The sequence below is a fragment of the Abramis brama genome (assembly GCF_963993115.1).
Source record: "Abramis brama genome assembly, chromosome: 18".
In the NCBI taxonomy this organism is placed as follows: domain Eukaryota; kingdom Metazoa; phylum Chordata; class Actinopteri; order Cypriniformes; family Leuciscidae; genus Abramis; species Abramis brama.
This window is the reverse complement of record NC_139980.1, coordinates 29,035,565-29,055,979: the sequence shown is the minus strand read 5'-3', so window position 1 is coordinate 29,055,979 and position 20,415 is coordinate 29,035,565. Positions and strand designations below refer to the sequence as shown.

At 37.4% G+C, this 20,415-nt stretch overlaps 1 protein-coding gene across 4 annotated transcripts; it reads right to left on the bottom strand.

Moving 5' to 3' along the window:
- Nucleotides 1-11,849: 11,849 nt before the first annotated feature.
- LOC311068664 (uncharacterized protein) lies at nt 11,850-19,036 on the bottom strand. Of its 4 annotated transcripts, none has more exons than XM_084091246.1 (6): nt 14,969-15,994; nt 13,416-13,552; nt 13,270-13,330; nt 12,983-13,201; nt 12,597-12,781; nt 11,850-12,521 (listed from the first exon to the last, which is right to left on the bottom strand). In XM_084091246.1, the coding sequence occupies exons 1-5, from the start codon at nt 14,996-14,998 to the stop codon at nt 12,686-12,688; spliced, it is 543 nt and encodes a 180-aa protein (XP_083947372.1). In that variant the 5' UTR covers nt 14,999-15,994; the 3' UTR covers nt 11,850-12,521; nt 12,597-12,685. The 4 variants fall into 4 exon arrangements, with proteins under 4 accessions (XP_083947372.1, XP_083947375.1, XP_083947374.1 ...); XM_084091249.1 differs by lacking the exon at nt 14,969-15,994 and adding an exon at nt 18,134-19,036 and having other exon boundaries at nt 11,851-12,521; XM_084091248.1 differs by having other exon boundaries at nt 11,851-12,521; nt 14,964-15,992.
- Nucleotides 19,037-20,415: the final 1,379 nt, after the last annotated feature.

Sequence of the window (20,415 nt, the reverse complement as noted above, 5' to 3'; positions counted from 1 at the left end):
GTTGTTGTCTCGATCGGACTAACGGCTTTGAAGATAAACACAATTTTTTAAAGCTCTAAATGACACTTACAAAAACCATAAGGCGAAACCTGTCATGTTTGGTATTGTTGGACTCTGCAAGGATTCAGGAGTCTTAGGAGGTCACTCCTGTGAAAAAACACTGGCTTGAAACTTCTAAGGCTCCTTCAAGGCATTGTGCCAATGACGTATACTGAGTTTTTTGAGATACACCAATGTTCTCATAGACTATCATGGCACCCTGGACAAAGACACTGCGTGCCAATTTTCAGTAGACTAACAGTTGGGTGCGCTTATAGCTATTTTCATGATTTTTTTCACTGTTATAGCGCCACCAAGTGGCCAATTGTCACGTTTTTTTTCATGTCAACTATAATATATCTCTCTATAAAATATCTCTTTCCGCTCACAAGTTATAACCATTTTATAGTGCCACCAAGTGGCCAATTGTCATGATTTTTTTTCACGTGACCTCAGAATGAGCTCATGAACATGTGTCCCAAGTTTTGCGAAAATATCTCTTTCCGTTCACAAGTTATAACCGTTTTATAGTGCCACCAAGTGGCCAATTGTTGCGATTTTTTTCCAAGTGATCTCAGGTTGAGCTCAGGAAGATGTATCCCAAGTTTAGCAAAAAAAATCTCTTTCCGTTCACAATTTATAACCGTTTTAGTAAAAGTGGCCCTGGTGCCATCAAATATTTTGGTTCCCCTTATCGACCGTTAATTGAAATTTTGCATTTTTTGGATGATTATTGATTGTCAGACTCCAGAGAATACTCTTGCAGTGGTTTGGTTCCGATCGGGCCAAAAACCTAGGAGAAGTTTGCAAAAATAGGTTTTTAAAAAAAATGCAATTTACTTGAAATTGGCGCATGAAGGACGAGCAAATCGGAGATAGCCATTTTGTCTTGAGCCAAGGATTCCAACGATATAAGACACTTGACCCTGGGACAAACGGCCTAAGAGTTATGAGCGATTTTGAACTTTTGGTTGCTGTAGCGCCACCTATGGGCCAATCGGGGTCATACTCTGATAGGTTGTCCCCAAATTGAGGCCTACCATCTGGCCAGGTTTCAAGTCTCTAGGCCTTACGGTTTGTCCTGCACGATGCGTTTTACGAATCCTTACAATTACAATAGGGTTTCAGCATTTCATGCTTGAACTCCTAATAAGAATGAAGGCTTTTTGCCAGTTATAGCGCCACCTATGGTCCGATCTCCATGAAACTCTGCATGCTTCCTCACCGTGTTCTGACACATATGCTCATCAATTTTGGTGAAGTTCTGAGTTTTCCTTTGGGATTTATAGGCTTTTGAGTGTATTTTGCCACGCCCCTTTTCTAAATAACCCTGTTACAGCCACCCAAATGCCAAAGTTCAACTTTTTTTTTGATAATTATTGATCTAGAGAGTCCAGAGAATTGTCCTGGACTGGTTTGTTTCCGATCGGGCGAAAAACCAGGGACTAGTTCGCAAAAGTAGGTTTTGGACAAAATTCGACATAGCAGAAATTTTTCCCTGCCTACATCCAAATCGGAGATAGTCATTTTGTCCGTCTTGAGCCAAGGATTCCAACGATATAAGACACTTGACCCTGGGACAAACGGCCTAAGAGTTATGAGCGATTTTGAACTTTTGGTTGCTGTAGCGCCACCTATGGGCCAATCGGGGTCATACTCTGATAGGTTGTCCCCAAATTGAGGCCTACCATCTGGCCAGGTTTCAAGTCTCTAGGCCTTACGGTTTGTCCTGCACGATGCGTTTTACGAATCCTTACAATTACAATAGGGTTTCAGCATTTCATGCTTGAACCCCTAATAAGAATGAAGGCTTTTTGCCAGTTATAGCGCCACCTATGGTCCGATCTCCATGAAACTCTGCATGCTTCCTCACCGTGTTCTGACACATATGCTCATCAATTTTGGTGAAGTTCTGAGTTTTCCTTTGGGATTTATAGGCTTTTGAGTGTATTTTGCCACGCCCCTTTTCTAAATGACCCTGTTACAGCCACCCAAATGCCAAAGTTCAACTTTTTTTTTGATAATTATTGATCTAGAGAGTCCAGAGAATTGTCCTGGACTGGTTTGTTTCCGATCGGGCGAAAAACCAGGGACTAGTTCGCAAAAGTAGGTTTTGGACAAAATTCGACATAGCAGAAATGTTTCCCTGCCTACATCCAAATCGGAGATAGCCATTTTGTCCACCTTGAGCCAAGGATTCCAACGATATAAGACACTTGACCCTGGGACAAACGGCCTAAGAGTTATGAGCGATTTTGAACTTTTGGTTGCTGTAGCGCCACCTATGGGCCAATCGGGGTCATACTCTGATAGGTTGTCCCCAAATTGAGGCCTACCATCTGGCCAGGTTTCAAGTCTCTAGGCCTTACGGTTTGTCCTGCACGATGCGTTTTACGAATCCTTACAATTACAATAGGGTTTCAGCATTTCATGCTTGAACCCCTAATAATAAAAATCAGTACAATTACAATAGGGTTTCAGCACTTCGTGCTTGAACCCCTAATAAAAATCAGGGCAATTACAATAGGGTTTCAGCACTTCGTGCTTGAACCCCTAATAATAAAAATCAGTACAATTACAATAGGGTTTCAGCACTTCGTGCTTGAACCCCTAATAAAAATCAGGGCAATTACAATAGGGTTTCAGCACTTCGTGCTTGAACCCCTAATAAAAATCAGTACAATTACAATAGGGTTTCAGCACTTCGTGCTTGAACCCCTAAAAATCAGGACAATTACAATAGGGTTTCAGCACTTCGTGCTTGAACCCCTAATAATAAAAATCAGCACAATTACAATAGGGTTTCAGCACTTCGTGCTTGAACCCCTAATAAAAATCAGTACAATTACAATAGGGTTTCAGCACTTCGTGCTTGAACCCCTAAAAATCAGTACAATTACAATAGGTGTTCAGCACTTCGTGCTTGAACCCCTAATAAAAATCAGTACAATTACAATAGGGTTTCAGCACTTCGTGCTTGAACCCCTAAAAATCAGAGCAATTACAATAGGGTTTCAGCACTTCGTGCTTGAACCCCTAATAAAAATCAGTACAATTACAATAGGGTTTCAGCACTTCGTGCTTGAACCCCTAATAATAAAAATCAGTACAATTACAATAGGGTTTCAGCACTTCGTGCTTGAACCCCTAATTAAAGCTGCAAGCAGCATTTATCGGGGTTCAAGCATTTAAGGCCTTTAAGCACATAAGCATTTAAGACATTAAGGTTTATTTAGAAAGCTTTTAACCACTGAAATAATAGATTGAAAAGTCCATTTACAGCCAATACAGGCAATTTACCATAGGAAATATGTGGTTTTAAAGCTTTTTAACAGTTATAGTGCCACCTTTGGTCCGATGTCCATAAAATTTGGCATGCTTGTTAATGATGTTATGTGATGTTATGATGTTATGCTACGTCATACGGTCTAGTAGTTATGAGCAGTTTCGCGCTTTTGGTTGCTATAGCGCCACCTATGGGCCAATCGGGGTCATACTTTGATAGGTTCTCCCCAAATTGAGGACTACCATTTGGCCAAGTTTCAAGGTTCCAGCTCTTACGGTTTGGTCTGCACGATGCGTTTTAGGGGAAAATAATAATAATAATAATAATAATAAAAATCAGTACAATTACAATAGGGTTTCAGCACTTCGTGCTTGAACCCCTAAAAATCAGAGCAATTACAATAGGGTTTCAGCACTTCGTGCTTGAACCCCTAATAATAAAAATCAGTACAATTACAATAGGGTTTCAGCACTTCGTGCTTGAACCCCTAATCAGTACAATTACAATAGGGTTTCAGCACTTCGTGCTTGAACCCCTAAAAATCAGAGCAATTACAATAGGGTTTCAGCACTTCGTGCTTGAACCCCTAATAAAAATCAGGGCAATTACAATAGGGTTTCAGCACTTCGTGCTTGAACCCCTAATCAGTACAATTACAATAGGGTTTCAGCACTTCGTGCTTGAACCCCTAAAAATCCTTACAATTACAATAGGGTTTCAGCACTTCGTGCTTGAACCCCTAATAATTTAAGACTTTAAGGATCCGCGGGTACCCTGTAGTAGTGAATGTTTTATGAGCAGTAAGATAACCATATTCATAGACACAGTCAGGCAGAGTCAAAGCACAACCAAAACAATGTTCTTATGCAAAATGCATACAGTTTTGTTTTTTAACTGCTAGAGGGCCAAAACGTTACATATTGTGTACCTTTAACTAATTTTACCCATTTATGCTACATATTCAGTTTGACACAAAATGTGAATGTAGAGGTAACGTTATCCATTCTTACTGTTTTTATTTTAAGTAACCATCTTTTGTCATACGACGTCCTGTCATTTACTTGTATTTTTTAATAAATACACCGTTCTGATTTCACACATTTGATCTGTATTGCTTGGAAACACAACGTCATAAAAAACGAGCCAGACAATACTTTTTTTCCCCGCACATGTTTACTGGGTAGAAATGGCAAAACATGAAGTTCTGTATGCATATATTTTAGGGAAGTGGACCCACCATTCCATTCACAGACACAAGTGGGATAAATTCATTAAATCCATGTTTCTGTGTAAAGACCTTGAGTGCAGAGAAAGTATTATAGCAGAAGAGGCAGTACAGGCATACAAGTTACAAAGCCAGGAACATACAAACCAGTTAGTCAAACCAGCTAACACTGGCTACCACAGGGAGTGCTACAGCCATTTCACATATATCACGAAGATAAAACGAGCACAAAGGAGAGGAGAGAAGGCAGTATAAGTTGAAGAAACTGCAAAGGAAGGTTGGTATTATATTGTATAGACAGGCGGTGCAGTATAAGACATACAGTGCAGTGTAGACAGTAGTATACAGTTAAGATAGTATGGTTTGCAGTAATATAAATTAAATATAAATGTGCAATGTATTATCAGTAGCCTTAAAAGAGCAGAATAGATATGGATATGCAGTATGAACAACATATACAGATATGTGCAGTGTAGTAGCAGTAACAGTATAAGATTAGTACAAATAATATAGATAATACACAGTGTATTAACAGTTATATAATAAAAACACCCTGCAAAAATGTACCCTTCCAATTATGGCATCACCTGAACGCTGTGAAACTGGTCTATTACCCATGTTAAGGGATACTCCACTTTAAAATGAAAATTCTGTCATCATTTACTCACCCTCATGTTGTTTCAAACCTGTATGAATTTCTTTCTTCTGCTGAACAGAAAGGAAGATATTTAGAAGAATGTCAGTAACCAGACAGTTTTTGGTACCATTGACTTCCATAGTATATTTTTTTTCCTACTATGGAAGTCAATAGTACCAAAAACTGTCTGGTTACTGACATTCTTCTAAATATCTTCCTTTCTGTTCAGCAGAAGAAAGAAATTCATACAGGTTTGAAACAACATGAGGGTGAGTATATGATTTTAAAGTGGAGTATCCCTTTAAGGGAACAGGTGGAACCAATATATGGAGCATGAGTTTTCCCCTGCTGAAAGTTGCAAACCATTTTTCCTTAATCAGTGATGTGGGGAAGGGTGTAGAACCTAGATCTATTGTTTTGCACTTTTTTTAGTGGTAGAGGCAGAGGATGGTGAGGCAACTCCAGTAAAACACGGGCTCTGAGGTCTTACGCCCATGATCTCTACACGTCCAGCTCCAGAGGCCATACTGGAACTTGTGCACTGCTTGTGTAAAAACAAACAAATTGTGTTAAGGGTAGATGCACATGTAAACTGCATGAGCTGCCATGTACAAACCTCTGTCAGTGTGTAAACTGTGACAATAAGTCACTTGAAGATGACTAGGGCACATGTGTGCATGTATGAACATGGTGTGTGTTGGCTACTCCTGCAGAAGTAAATCTGTGTGACATGTTTATGTACATTGTAACTGCTCTGTTTGATAGCCTATGTTTGATAGTTATACTTATAATTTTGTTTCTATTACATGCAGTTCTAACTTGAGCTCTTAGCTCTCCGGTTAAAATATTGGCTTCTTACTGACCCTTTAAGAAACACAAAACTCACTCTTACACTTACACTTACAATCTCTCACACACACCTTACTCACTCACTCACTTGCTCAGATATGTGGTTTATGGGGACTCTCCATAGGCGTAATGGTTTTTCTAATGTACACACTGTATAATCTATCCCCCTACAGACACTAACCCTACCCCTAAACCTACCAACACATATGTCCTCATAAACCATGTTTACGTTGTAATACCCATGTCAGTACAGTGTGTGGCCATTGAAAATGTGTTCAGATATATATTCTTCACAGAAAATGAGCCAAGGCCAATGAGTCTGAATCATAGCCTGTAAAAAAAATAAAAAATTAATCGTATAATTTTTCTCTTGATAAAAAAATGAAACCGGGTCCTACAGACCCGAACACCATACAAGGGTTAAAACGAGACGCTTAACAACACAGCGTACAAAACAAACATTTTATATAGATATCATATTCTAATTAAATTAATACTTACAATCACAGAAAGAATGTCCTTGGCGATGGTCAATTTGCTGCCCCCGCTGCTGCTGCTGCTGCTCGTGTCCGATAGCTGAATCCAGAGCCATAGAGAGAAAGAGTTGCGACACTCCCATAGACCTCCGTTGTAAAAAATGGCGGCGCTTTTAACCGCCTACTTCCGGGATTTGAAGATCGGAATAGTTCCAAACCATAGATATCATAAGGTGTGTTCGACATCGGCTGCGGCTGGATGCAACCGATCGGCGAGAGTAGCCGCGTGCAGGCGGGGAGGAGCTGCAAACGGAGACGTGAAGTCGGACACTTTCTGGTTCCCGTAGTGACTGCTCACGTGGTATTTGCATACTTTACCACAGCTGAAGTGAAATAAATGCAATATTTGACAAATAATACACAGATTTTTCAGATACATTTTTATTCAATACTTTATGTAGGCTACTGCTTCATACAGCGTCTGTTTGAACAAGAATAAAGTTCAACATAAGCTGTTATAAATGAAGTGGAGTCTACGTTTTTTAATCTGTTTTATTTGATAAACATGACACAATATAACATGACAACGACATGAAAAGAGTGTTTACTGTTATAATAAACTGATTTGAGAGCTTTAGAAGAACTAAAGGTGTTCGAATAAACACGAAACACACGTGATCGTTGTCATGCAGTGAATCCGGCCAATCGTGGAACAGCTGTGTCGTCATCCGCCCTCGTGCAGCCCAATGCAGCCGCTCTTGAGAAGCTGCGCTGGCTGAGTTCTCCGGCTACTCTCGAATTGCCCTCGCGGTACTTTGATGGCATACGTCACAGTCACGTGGCGTCGGCACTGCATCAAGTCGGACAAAATTTCTAACCGGCATGCACTGCTTCAAGTCAGCCGCCGATCGGTCTGCGCAGAGCTGCATGAAGTCGAACAAGCCTATATATAAACGCTAGATGTCTTATGGCGCAGTCACTTCCGGCATCATCGTTCGGCCATCTTGTGACAGTGCTCTGTGCATTCATAGATATCATATATAAAGGCTAGATGTCTCGTGCGCACTGCTGGCCAATGGAGGTCGACGTCCGCACGTGGCGGCCATCTTGCGACAGTGTACTCGCTCACTACTTCAATGGTGCATGTACTTTTAAATAACCATAACTTGCTCATTTTTCTACCGATTTTCAAACGGTTGTGTTTGTTATAAACGTCAGAGATGTAGTTATGACACTGCATACATACACTGCATACATATGAAAAATTATAACATACATTTTCAAGCATTCGGAATTATAGCCACATTAATAACGTTTGTAAGAAACCAAACCGTTTGTAAATCCGTCAAGATTTCAGCGAGATAAGAGGATTTGTGTGCGTGCTGATCATTCACCTTAATGCACAGAGCACTGTCACAAGATGGCCGAACGATGATGCCGGAAGTGACTGCGCCATAAGACATCTAGCGTTTATATATGATATCTATGTGTGCATTAAGGTGAATGATCAGCACGCACACAAATCCTCTTATCTTTTTGTAAAAGTAGGCTAACGATTGCGTCATAGCCACGCGACTCTCTGTCGCACAGTAGGAAATTACCGTATGGACAGGAGTAGAAGCTCGCGGGCAATCGGGAGGACGTCGAGGCAAAATGACAAAGTAATTCATCAGAACACCTACAAAAAGTTTCTCCTGCTCCAAGATCATGGACAGCTCCTACTCACGCTCTCCGTCTCTGCGAGTTTCGGAAGGTAATGATTCAGATTGATCTTGGCACAGCTACTAGAAGACAGACGGTTAGCTCACGTCACATCTACGTCGTCGAGCTCAGTTTGAGTCTGCGCAGTACGCTGGACCCCCAGGAAGTAAGAGTTTCTAATTGGCTTCACTTTAGGTGTGTTCGACATCGGCTGCACCCGATCGGCGAGAGTAGCCGCGTGCAGGCGGGGAGGAGCTGCAAACGGAGACGTGAAGTCGGACACTTTCTGGTTCCCGTGGTGACCGCTCACGTGGTGTTTGCATACTTTACCACAGCTCAGAGCCATAGAGAGAGAGAGTTGCGACATCTCCATTGACTACAATGGAACGCTTTTTTTACAGCAATGGCGGCTCGTGGAGCCTCTCAATAGTTCCCGGAAGTAGCAGCAGCGCGGTAGAACAGACCGTTTGTGATGGACTTTTATAAAAGGTAAGACGTTTAAAGAATACGTTTGTATCAGTACATCTGAATAAAATTTACTTGTATTAAAGCATGCTAGTTGATTATTGATCTCTAAATTAGTAGTTTTAGGGGACGTTATCAGATAAAAGATAGGTCATTGGATAAAGTTAGTAGCGCATAACAAACCACGAACAGCCTATTAATGGTTAAACCCGTTCTATTAATGCAGTTTTATCCTTTGTTGTGTAATAAGAGGGAAAGGCTTCTAAACAGGGGTTAAATATAACATTGGGGAGTGTGATATGTGGAAGTGATAAAATGAGAATATCTGTTTCATTCCTCATTAAATGTACAACAACAACAAAATCCTTATTTTAGATTGCATTTTTGAGTAACAAAAACATATGGGTGGAGTTTTTTAGACATTGTGTTTCTGCTGACTATTAGGCTGTCTATATTATGTTTCAGCTCAGCTGATTTTTGGATTGATGGGAAAGGGAAATGGAAGTTTATTTGTGAGATTAAAAACAATGCTTAAAAGCAGCAAGCCATTTTAAAAAACAAATCACACTAGACTAAATGGGGAATAATACTAAATACCACAACATGTAATATATACTACTACTGTATATAATTTGTCCCGTTTTTGTCTCCTTTATCTCTTTCAACACAAGAAGCTCAAAGGGATTCAGTGGATCATGAAGACTCCCTGCACTGACGCTGTACCCTCACCTTCAGTTTCAGCATATTTTCTCCTCTCTGTGTCAGACACCACAAGAACAACATAGAGGAAATGACAGACAACATGCTTGACGTGCAGTTTATTAGACATTAATAAATCCCATTGTGCTAAATCAATGCAAAAGTATATATAATATATATATAATATATATATATATATATATATAAACTGATGTAATGTATATTTTTGAGTCATGAACTTTGACTTTTTGAAATTTAAACAAGTTTCAGCTGTAAGCATTTCTAAGTGTTTAAATTCACCTGACATGGAAAGTGTACCAACCTACCCATACTTGAAAGCAGTTTTTACCAGTATTTGAGAGAGATCTACAACCCTTTGCACTCATCATTAAGGCTCCTCTGGACGATGCAGTATACTGTAATTACTATAATAAAATAACCAAATAAATAGATTTTTATAGATTAAAGAAATGTAGGTAATAAATTTATCAAATTATGTTAAAAGTAAATAATGCACATGGACACTAATGAAATAATGTGTGTGTATAATCATGTTTTGTTTGAAAATGTAATATACATTAATATATTATACATTAATATATAATATATGTATTAATTTATACAGTAATAAGTGCATGGGGTGCATAAGCATTGTAAACATTAAGATTAATGAAATTTCATTTAATAAATTCTACATTTTACTTGTTTGCAATGGATTTAAGACAATTACCTGTTACCTGCAAGTCTCTGTCCTTGTGAAACCATAGTGAACATTATTTACGTGATACCTTTAAATAACATTCTAGTTTAAGAACAAAAAATAGTCAAGTCAAGTCATCTTCATTTATATAGCACTTTTAACAATGTAGATTGTTTCAAAGCAGCTTTACAGAGATACACGTGTAATGTATGGTAACAGAGATTGTTTTGGCTTTATAGCGGTTCTTTAATAAAGTTATTTTCCAGCTAAAGTTATTGTTCATTGATTCGCTTCCGTCGGAACGATCCTTTGTTATTAAATTAGGGGCCGCTAAGACGACACCATTCTCTCTACAGACTTTAAACGCGAACCTAAATGAAATACTTGAAATACTTCAAAACAACTGCAACACGGTCTTTAACCAAGGTAACGTTAGCCAGAAATATGTTAACAAACGGCAGGCAACGCTGGTTGACCACTATAAACATTAAATACTAGCAGATTTTTATCTTTTAAAAATAACATTTCTGTAACTACAAACACATACTACATTCACATATCAGTGTATTATATACATATTGTAAATCAGTTAATTTACTGACTACAAACTACCAGAAATCAAAGTTCTGCTCTCTAACTCCATCGATTTGAATTGGCGCTGAAGCACTTCCTGGAACTATCTGAGGTCTACGCGAATCACGTGACAACTAAGCATTTCGAACTTCCGTTGTCGCAACTCTCTCTCTCTACGGCTCTGCCACAGCTGAAGTGAAATAAATGCAATATTTGCCTAATAATGCACAGATGTTTCAGATACATTTTCATTCAATACTTTATGTACTGCTTCATACAGCGTCTGTTTGAACAAGAATAAAGTTCAACATAAGCTACTATCAATGAAGTGGAGTCTACGTTTTTTAATCAGTTTTAATTTGATAAACATGACAAAATATAACATCGCAACGACATGAAAAGAGTGTTTATTGTTATAAAAACTGATTTGAGAGCTTTAGAGGAACTAAAGGTGTTCGAATAAACACGAAACACACGTGATCGTTGTCATGCAGTGAATCCGGTGTGGTATAGTATTCTGTACCCGTATAGTAATGGGTCCGGGCTGAGGACCCAAGCAATCCGATTGGTTCAAAGCCCGTTTTATGGGTAATCGCTTTAGTGCCTGGTTACAAATCATACAAAATCACTTTATTATAGAAGACGTTTGTACTACGTTATAACGAATCATTAATGTATTTAATGTATTCTAAAGTATACGTTTCATATACTAGTATTTAACCGAAGCTATAGATTGTGAAATTAAACATTTCTCGTTGGTAGTGTTTTTTAGTTAGCTTAGATAATAGCATAGCATACAGCTAACGTTATCCGATGATCGTGATTCGTGCTATGAGCTTTTCCTGAGCTTATACTGCACTGATACTGCCTTACCATATTCACAGCCATTCGTAATGCAATTATAATTATGTAATTATTTTGTACACTTTTATTTATTAAAATATTCTTAAAATAATGCTTATTTGTGTATATTACTATTTTTCGTATTACCAGTTTAGACATTTAAATAAATTACAGAATGCTAGCTATGTTTTGTGGGTATAAATATTAAATCTAGCCTTGACTAAAGAACAGTATAATAAAATTATGGAATCACAATTTTTAATGTAATTAATCAAACCCCTTAATTCATATAATAATCTTTTATTTGAAAGAAATAACATTTTTAAGTATGTTTTGTGACAAAGTTATTTGTTATTAAGCAATAGGGCATAATATGCTTTTTTATTACAAGCATGTCATTTGTGTACTAATGCTTATGATTTATGTCATAATTAATTCTTAATACAGAACATCATACAACACAATAACATTTAATGTAATAAAATTAGAGAACCAAAACTTATATAAAAATTTAATTTAATTACACAATACAATACATAATGAATTCAACTGAATTATGAGATGTAATATATTACATTTTTATTAGCACAAAACTACAAGCAAAATGCACATCGTTTTAGGACATTTATAGAGCTTTTTAAAATACACAACAATACAAAGCAGCTTTAAACAAACATACTCTAGTATGTATTTACTTTCCTAAACACTTTTGTGATAGTCCTCTGGCTATACATTGTGGAGATTTAAAAACAATTAATGTTGAGTTAGCTGTGTTAAAATATTTAATGAACTGTAAGGTTAAAGTTTTTTGAGAGCTAATGAGACACAAATAGATGCAGTGTCTTTTGCTGTATGTAAAGTCAGATCTTTAGTTTGAAGTAAATTCATGTTGTATGTGCAGTCAATTCTTTGTGGAACCATCCTAAGGCCTAGATGATGCAGTCAGTCAGTTTCCCCTTTAGATGGTGCGGTCGTGACCTGGTAGGTGAGGAGGCTGGACTAGGTGTCATGGACTGACTTGAGGAACTCTGTAAAAACACACAAACAACATGTCACATGCAACTGTACACTTGCAGTCTTTAGTGCTATGGAACATCACTCACTGTTTTTGCTTTGATATGCAAACTCAAAGGTGCAACGCAGCTTCAGACGTAGTTAGCTCGTTGAACCTGGGTGCCATGGATGGACTGACTTAAAAGGCTATTTTAATGACACACTCCACAAGATAAGATATATCAGCCCAAAAGTGACTGAAACCTTCCGTTCGTCTCAGTATTGTAAGGCTGATCTGTACAACAAAAGATAAAAAAAAGTAATTACTTAATGAGTTAGTTTAATGAGTTAGTTCACAAAAACATATAAAAATCAGCCATCAGTTTCTTCCAACATATTATCAAATGATACCAGGGTGAGAAAATGATGTGTTTTTTTGGTGATATAAAAAATGCGAGTACTTATTTGTACCAACACAATCCCATAAAATGCTTACCTCAGGAATCAATTCACACATTACAAGGTCGATATGTTCAAGCTTTTTGTCCTTCTTTTGCTCAAACACAATGTTGTCGATGTGTCCTAAAAGTTCCTCGGCATGTGCTGACAAGGCTGGATGAAAGCTCTTAGGTTTTGCCATTTTCCCAGTCTTCATTTGCCACCATTTGTTCCACGTGGGTTTCACCAAGCCTTTCACAATTCCTTGAAACAACTCCTGAAAAAAATATTTAGTATAGCAAACAATATCTAGCCATTTTAAATTTTGTAAGGTCTTATATGTACCTGAATTTCAGCATCACTGACAAGAGAACAAATTCCTTTTTTTTCCACCTCCTCGACTGTCCTAAATTTAAAAAATCAACGATCTACTTGATTTATTAAACTTTTAAGTTGATTTATATGAATGAGGACACTCATTTTACACATACCTTTTATACGTCATATGCTGAACAGCATATGCTGCCATTGATGATGCGTGATATCTTCTCAGATGCCACAGATCTTCTCCCTGTATCACCTCGTTTTTCATAGAGGTCCATTTGTCCCTCAACTCCATTTCTGCCATCTAATGCAATAAACACAGTTGTTAAAGTAATGTAGATAAAAATAAAATAAAATAAATAAATAAAAGCATTTAAATATATAGGATGATGCACCAGGGTGGGTCCACTGAAGAGGATGATGTGCAACTATGCCATCAAAACCCGTGCAAATTTAAGAATTTTTTTTTTTAATAGCTGTCCACTGTAGTGACCACTATGCATGAAAGGGTTAATCCATATAAAACAGCGATTAATCTTGCAAAGTACGTTTTGGTGTTACTGCTATCATTACGTTAGTAATTCATTAAGTTAACTAAAAAGTGTCGCTATGTTGTGAGAAGGTATTCCTTTGCAGAGATCCCAACCGTAACTAAGCATTTAACAAACAGAAAAAAGTGACATCTCATTACCAGATGTTCTCCAGTCCTAAAAGTAAAACAAAAACACAATCTGTATTTAAAAGATCTTTTAGAAAGTCATGGTCTCTTTTGAGCCTTTGTCAGTGATACTCTGAAATACTTCCCATCCCATACATGAAAAAAATACATGCCATGTTGGTGATATCATATATATATATATATATATATATATATATATATATATATATTAAAATATTCTTACATAGGCTATATAAAATAAAATGACACAACCCTGTCTCTTTTTGTTAAATTTCAGTTTTATTGATCAATAATAGCAATTATGAAAGTATAAGTAGTCATACAAGTCAAGAAATAAAGTAATTAAACGATTCAGTCAAACATAAGTCAGCAGGCTACAACGTTAAAGATAAATAGCCTAAATAATTTAACGTTATATAAAGTTATGAAACTAAAACTTTGCCCTCAGCCAAAACGATTTGCCAGGGAACAAATTATAGATGAATGATTTCAAAGATCGTCCCACAAGACGAATTATATCTCATGTTTAACCACTCCACTCAGCAGCTCTAGCCGAGGTAAGGCTGTTCCAAGCGGGATACATGAGCGCTGAGCAACCGGTGATCCCTTGGATCTCACATCTCCGAAAACGTCAGATCAAATTTTTAAATAGGCGCTATCTGTATAAACAAACAACATATTTGAGCTTTAAACAACTACATTATCGACTGAAAAACTCTTAAAACTACATTTCGTGACACAATAACAGTAGTATTTTTAAATTTCGCGGTCTTTCTCCTGCTATTGACGCAACTTGAGATTTTAAATATTAGCTATAGAATATACACGATTTACATATACAATATAAAATTTAATTCAATCTTACCTTGCATATAGCAGCGGGATTTAGCATTCTACATAAAGCTACCACATAATAACACTAAAACAGCTCACGTTAGCTACAAGTTATCGCGAGAACAGATTTAGATCAGGCATACTACTGGCATACTAACTGGGTCCTCAGGGTTACAGAATATACGGGTACAGAATACTATACCACACCGGCCAATCGTGGAACAGCTGTGTCGTCATCAGCCCTCGTTCAGCCCAGTGCAGCCGCTCTTGAGAAGCTGCGCTGGCTGAGTTCTCCGGCTACTCTCGAATCGCTCTCGCGGTACTTTGATGGCACATGTCACAGTCACGTGGTGTCGGCGCTGTATCAAGTCGGACAAAATTTCTAACCGGCATGCACTGCTTTAAGTCAGCCGCCGATCGGTCTGCGCCATAGACAGTAAAAGAAATGGACACAGCGACCCCATTGGAACTCAATTGAGACAAGTGAAGCCCATTTTCAGCGATTTCTTAGCACTTCCTTTCCTGACGCGCAGACTCAAACCGAGCAAAGCGTTACACGGACCACGTGAGCAACCCGTCTGTCTTCTAGTAGCTGTGCCAAGAGAAATCTGAATCATTCCCTTCCGAATCTTGCAGAGACGGAGAGTGTGAGTAGGAGCTGTCCATAAGCTTGGAGCAGGAGAAACTTTTGCTAGGTATTCTGATTAATTATATTGTAATTTTGCCTCCACGTCCCCCCGATTGCCCGCGAGCTTCTCCTCCCGTCTATACGGTAATCTCTCTAGTGTGCGACAGAGAGTCGCGTGGTATTGACGCAATCGTTAGCCTACTTTTACAAAAACTGCTTCTACGGGTCCATAACATAAGCTACAAGGTAATGGAGCATTTTATACATTGTCGTGTATCTTTAGAAATAAATAATGGACAAATGGAGTCTTTAAACGCCTCAGATGTAAAGTTATTCGCTGTCAAAGTGACGACAAAATGAATGGGAGTCAATGGGATGCTAACGCAAGTGAAGTTCTGCTACAAGATGTCGGCACCCGGCTGACTTCAACTTCCGGTCGACTTCCTTCCCGCCTGGTCTGCGCAGAGCTGCATGAAGTCGAACAAGCCTTTTGTCTTCGTTGAATCCAATGGGGTCGCTGTGTCCATTTCTTTTACTGTCTATGACGTCGACCTCCATTGGCCAGCAGTGCGCACGAGACATCTAGCCTTTATATATGATATCTATGTTCCAAACACTGTCATTTGGGCATTGGACACCATTCACTTACATTGCTGCGCGTCGAGTTGTTCCAGAGTTAAGTTGCTGAAATATCGACCTCTTTTGATTTGTCAACTGTCTATATTGTATCAGAGGCCCTTTGCGATGCTTATACTGGTCTTCATTTGTACATGCACAGCGTAATTATTTATATTTTATGTTGGTTGTTTCAACCAATTTTCAAGCACTGCCTGCTAGCTAGCTAGCGCGACTTCGTCAGCTGTGACAGTAAGAGTTCGGTAATGAATCGCTACCACCTTTATAGCAACTTTCATTTAATTAAATTTTTTGGGATATACTAACTTTTCATTATGTTTTATTGTATTGAGTGAAGTGGCTTGTGAGAACAATGCTGGACCTCTAGGATTGTTATGGGATCACCAGTCCTGTCTGTTTCATGGATCACCTGCCCCTGGTTTTTGTTTTTCTTGTTTACACACACCCACACAAGCACACATTTTTGTTGTCTGTCATTGTTTAATAAAAAAATATTTAAGCGAATTCTGAACGGACCGCCACGGCCAGTGTTTGGAATAACGGCGTTTAAAAGAACGGCGTTAGGTAACGACGTTATTTTTTCAGTAACGGGGTAATCTAACTAATTACTTTTCCCGCCGTTACAACGCCGTTAACATTACTGGACGTTAAATGCGGTGCGTTACTATGCATTGATTGAATAAACTGTGTAATCCGAACGCACCCCTGGCTCACACAGCGAGTGAGGAGGTGGGTTAATAATAAGCGATTATGATTGGCTAAGGCAGAGTCATGTGTTTCATGGTAGCCAATCAGAGCCAGTGTTTTTACACGCATGCCAGCACACGCGCCACACACACACACCAGCTAAACAGAGATTCGAGGAAGCAGCAGCAGAGATGGCGAGTCAGGAGCAATCCGATGAAAAGTTGGCATTTTCAAGGTGGAGATATAAGCACTACTTCAAATTCATTGAGGTCAAAGGCAAGAACTAGGGGTGGAACGGTACATGTATTCGTATTGAACCGAAAGAGAGAGAGAGAGGCGCGGGCGCGATCGAAAAGTTGCAAAGTGTTTACATTTGTGTGTGTGTGTGAGAGAGAGAGAAAGAGAGACGCGGGCGCGATCGAAAAGTCGCAAAGTGTTTACATTTGTGTGTGTGTGTGTGTGTGGCGCGGACGCGATCGAACATTGGAAACATAAAAACATAATCCGTAATTTTGTTTATACAGGACATTCAAACTGCAAAGTGTTTAAGTTACTGCTAATTAAAATTAAGGAAAACAAAGGTTTATTAATTTAATAACTAATTATATAAAACATATATAATGTTATATAATGTGCACAGTCAGTGCACTACAAATAAACTGGTTCAATGCCTTTACTTTATTAATAAAACTTTTAATAAAAAATTGAGAGAGGTTGATTTAATTTGCAGAGTTAAATGCACTTTATATGGTGTAACTGTTTACTTTTCTTACAAAGATAATGCTTGAAGTGCAGGATAAACCTCTTGCTGTCTGTCAACGCACAATAAATATCGAAAGGTATGTACAAACACCTGTCTGTTCTACTCATTTCAACTGACTTGTGAAAACTGATCAATCTGAACAAATTCTTTGACATATAGCAACTTTTTTTTTTCTTTTTTTTTTTTACAGTAACGCAAATAGTTACTTTCCCTGGTAACGAGTTACTTTTATTATAGAGTAATTCAGTTACTAACTCAGTTACTTTTTGGAACAAGTAGTGAGTAACTATAACTAATTACTTTTTTAAAGTAACGTTCCCAACACTGGCCACGGCAGACCTCTTTGCGTGATCACGAAGGTAGGCTAATGGCTGAATCAAAATTTATAAGCAAAATCACGGGAATCAATAGCCTAATACAGCCCAGTTGTGCTAAAATAAATATCATGAGACGTCCATCATCAGATGAATGATATGGAAAAGTTAAGTTAGAGCCGCTAAAGCCAGTGCTACTACCCATGCGAACATGAACACTAAGCTTTTCCCTCCAAAAATATAGCCTAAAACTTATCTCCAAATGCAAAACTGACATTAACAAAATGCAATAATGCAATAACAGCTGAAAAAGTACTTGGGTGTGTGTTTTATTTTATATTTACCGTTCAATAATGCAATCGCTGCTGTCTGTCCCATAGAAGAACATGACAGCCAGCGTATGTTTTGGAACGTGACAGCCATAGCTAGTGATGTGACATTTGAACCGAGGCGTCGGAGCGTGTGTCAGAAAAAGTGGGCGTGCCAGATGAAGCCGCGATTCGAGGCTTGTGTTGTTAACGTGAAAATCACGTGACTAATGACAAACGAGGCCTCGGTTTGTGTGGATACGTCATCGGTTCGGTCTGAGTGTCGCTTCCGGATTAAAGCCGGTTCGAAACTCGCGCCTCTTTGTGGGTGTTGTCAGGAGTAGTAGAAGCAGTTGTAGTAGTGTCAGAGAGTCAGAGAGTTAGATAACTATCATTGTCATTGTCGTTATTGTGTCATATGTGAGGGCTCAGGGCTGTATATTATTACATTATCAGGTTAGAATAGTTATAGTATTTTATTATTATAGTAGGCCTATATTATAGTCTTGTTATATTAATTAGATAAGATTATTTGGATTGCTCTGGATTTTTGGATCTGGACTGGTCTGCTTTTTGATTTGGATTGCCCTTTTGGATTTGTTTGCTTTTTGTGACTCTTCCTTTTTCCTGGTAATGGAGCCAGCAAGAAAGAGGGAATCCTCCCCTGTCTGGGCTCAACAGAAGCATCAGTGTCCTCATTTGTACCACTGCCATTTTTACGTTCCCCTGCATCCTCTGTTCCTTGTGAAAGGATCTTTTCCCAGGCTAGAGAGATTTTGTCCAAGAAGAGGAATCGTCTAAACCCCAACACACTTGAAATAATTCTGTTTCTCAATAAAAAATCTATTTTTATTTTCCTTCCTTCCGGACTATTCTGTTGCAGTTTACTTTAATCTGTTATCTATAATCTGTTAAATTAATAAATGTACTTTATTACACTCCCTCTAACATAAGCACTGCACTCAACAGTGTCACTGTTGTTGTTCATACTGTCCCTATCCAAACAATTTATGAATAATTAATGAACTGTGAGTGTTACTCTGGACAAGTAAATTCAGACAGAGAAAGATACATATTTTATATTATACACAGTAATGGACAAATGTCTGATCATGTCTTTTTATTATTGCAAATGAAAGGTTACAGACATCAACAGTGAGTACAAAATAAATAAATAAATAAATATTTTTTATTTATAAAAATATTTTTATAAAATATACATTGAAATATAAATATACAAATAAATATAAATATTTATTTGTATATTTACATTACAAATAAATATTTTTATTTATAAAAGTATTTTTATAAAATATAAAAAAAATTATAAAAAATATATTTTTTATAAAATTAGGGAGGGAAGGAGGGAGCTAGGGAGGGAGGGCGACACTGGTTCAGAATGAATTCATTTGTCTGCTATTTCTTTGCACAGTAGCTAGGTGTCACTAGTGAGCAATGCTGAATGAAGCTTCGAGTAATGAACCTTTAGCATTCTCTGATAGGATTTAAAATTGCCTAGTCATTAGATTTGTGAATTATTTTTCTGAAAAACAAAATTATATCATTAATCTTTTAATTATTTTGGCGAGGTTTTATATTCATAAGACAAAAATAACTCAAAAGAAACCCTCCTATATTACCTTTTATAACACTGATCTCACAATATACTTAGAATATCTTTCAAACATGAAATCACAAAACAAAAAGCTTATAAAAACAATACAAATTTTAAAGCTTTTCAAATACTTATAACTGCCCTGATATTATAAACTTTCATTTCTGTATTTATTTTTTATTTTATTATTATTATTATGTACATTTATACTTTAGTTGTTGTTGTTATTCTTTGGTTTATACATTTTGAATTGTATTTACAGTGCCTTGTATTCATTTTGTTTTTTGTTGCATTGTACTTGAAATGTTTGTAATTTAACTAAATAAAAAAAAAGCACAATATGTTATGTATACCTAATAAGATATATTTCTAAAATCAATACTTTCAATATTATAATATTATATATTATATGACGTTACTGTCACAAAAATAGCTTTAATGGTTCTGTGTTTTTTTCAAGCAAATCTGGAGGCTAATGAAATGAAACAGATGAGAATCATATTTTCCCATCTAAATACAGTTGATTTTATTGTAATGTGATGAATCAGAAAAATAAACAAATATAACATTCGCTTAGGCTGTTTTTTAAATGGACCAAAATAAAGTGAAACCAAAGTAACAATTTGATGTGACCAGACCACTGACATTGATAATGAATATTATTTAAAAAAAAAAAATAATAATAATAAGATGGCACCACAAG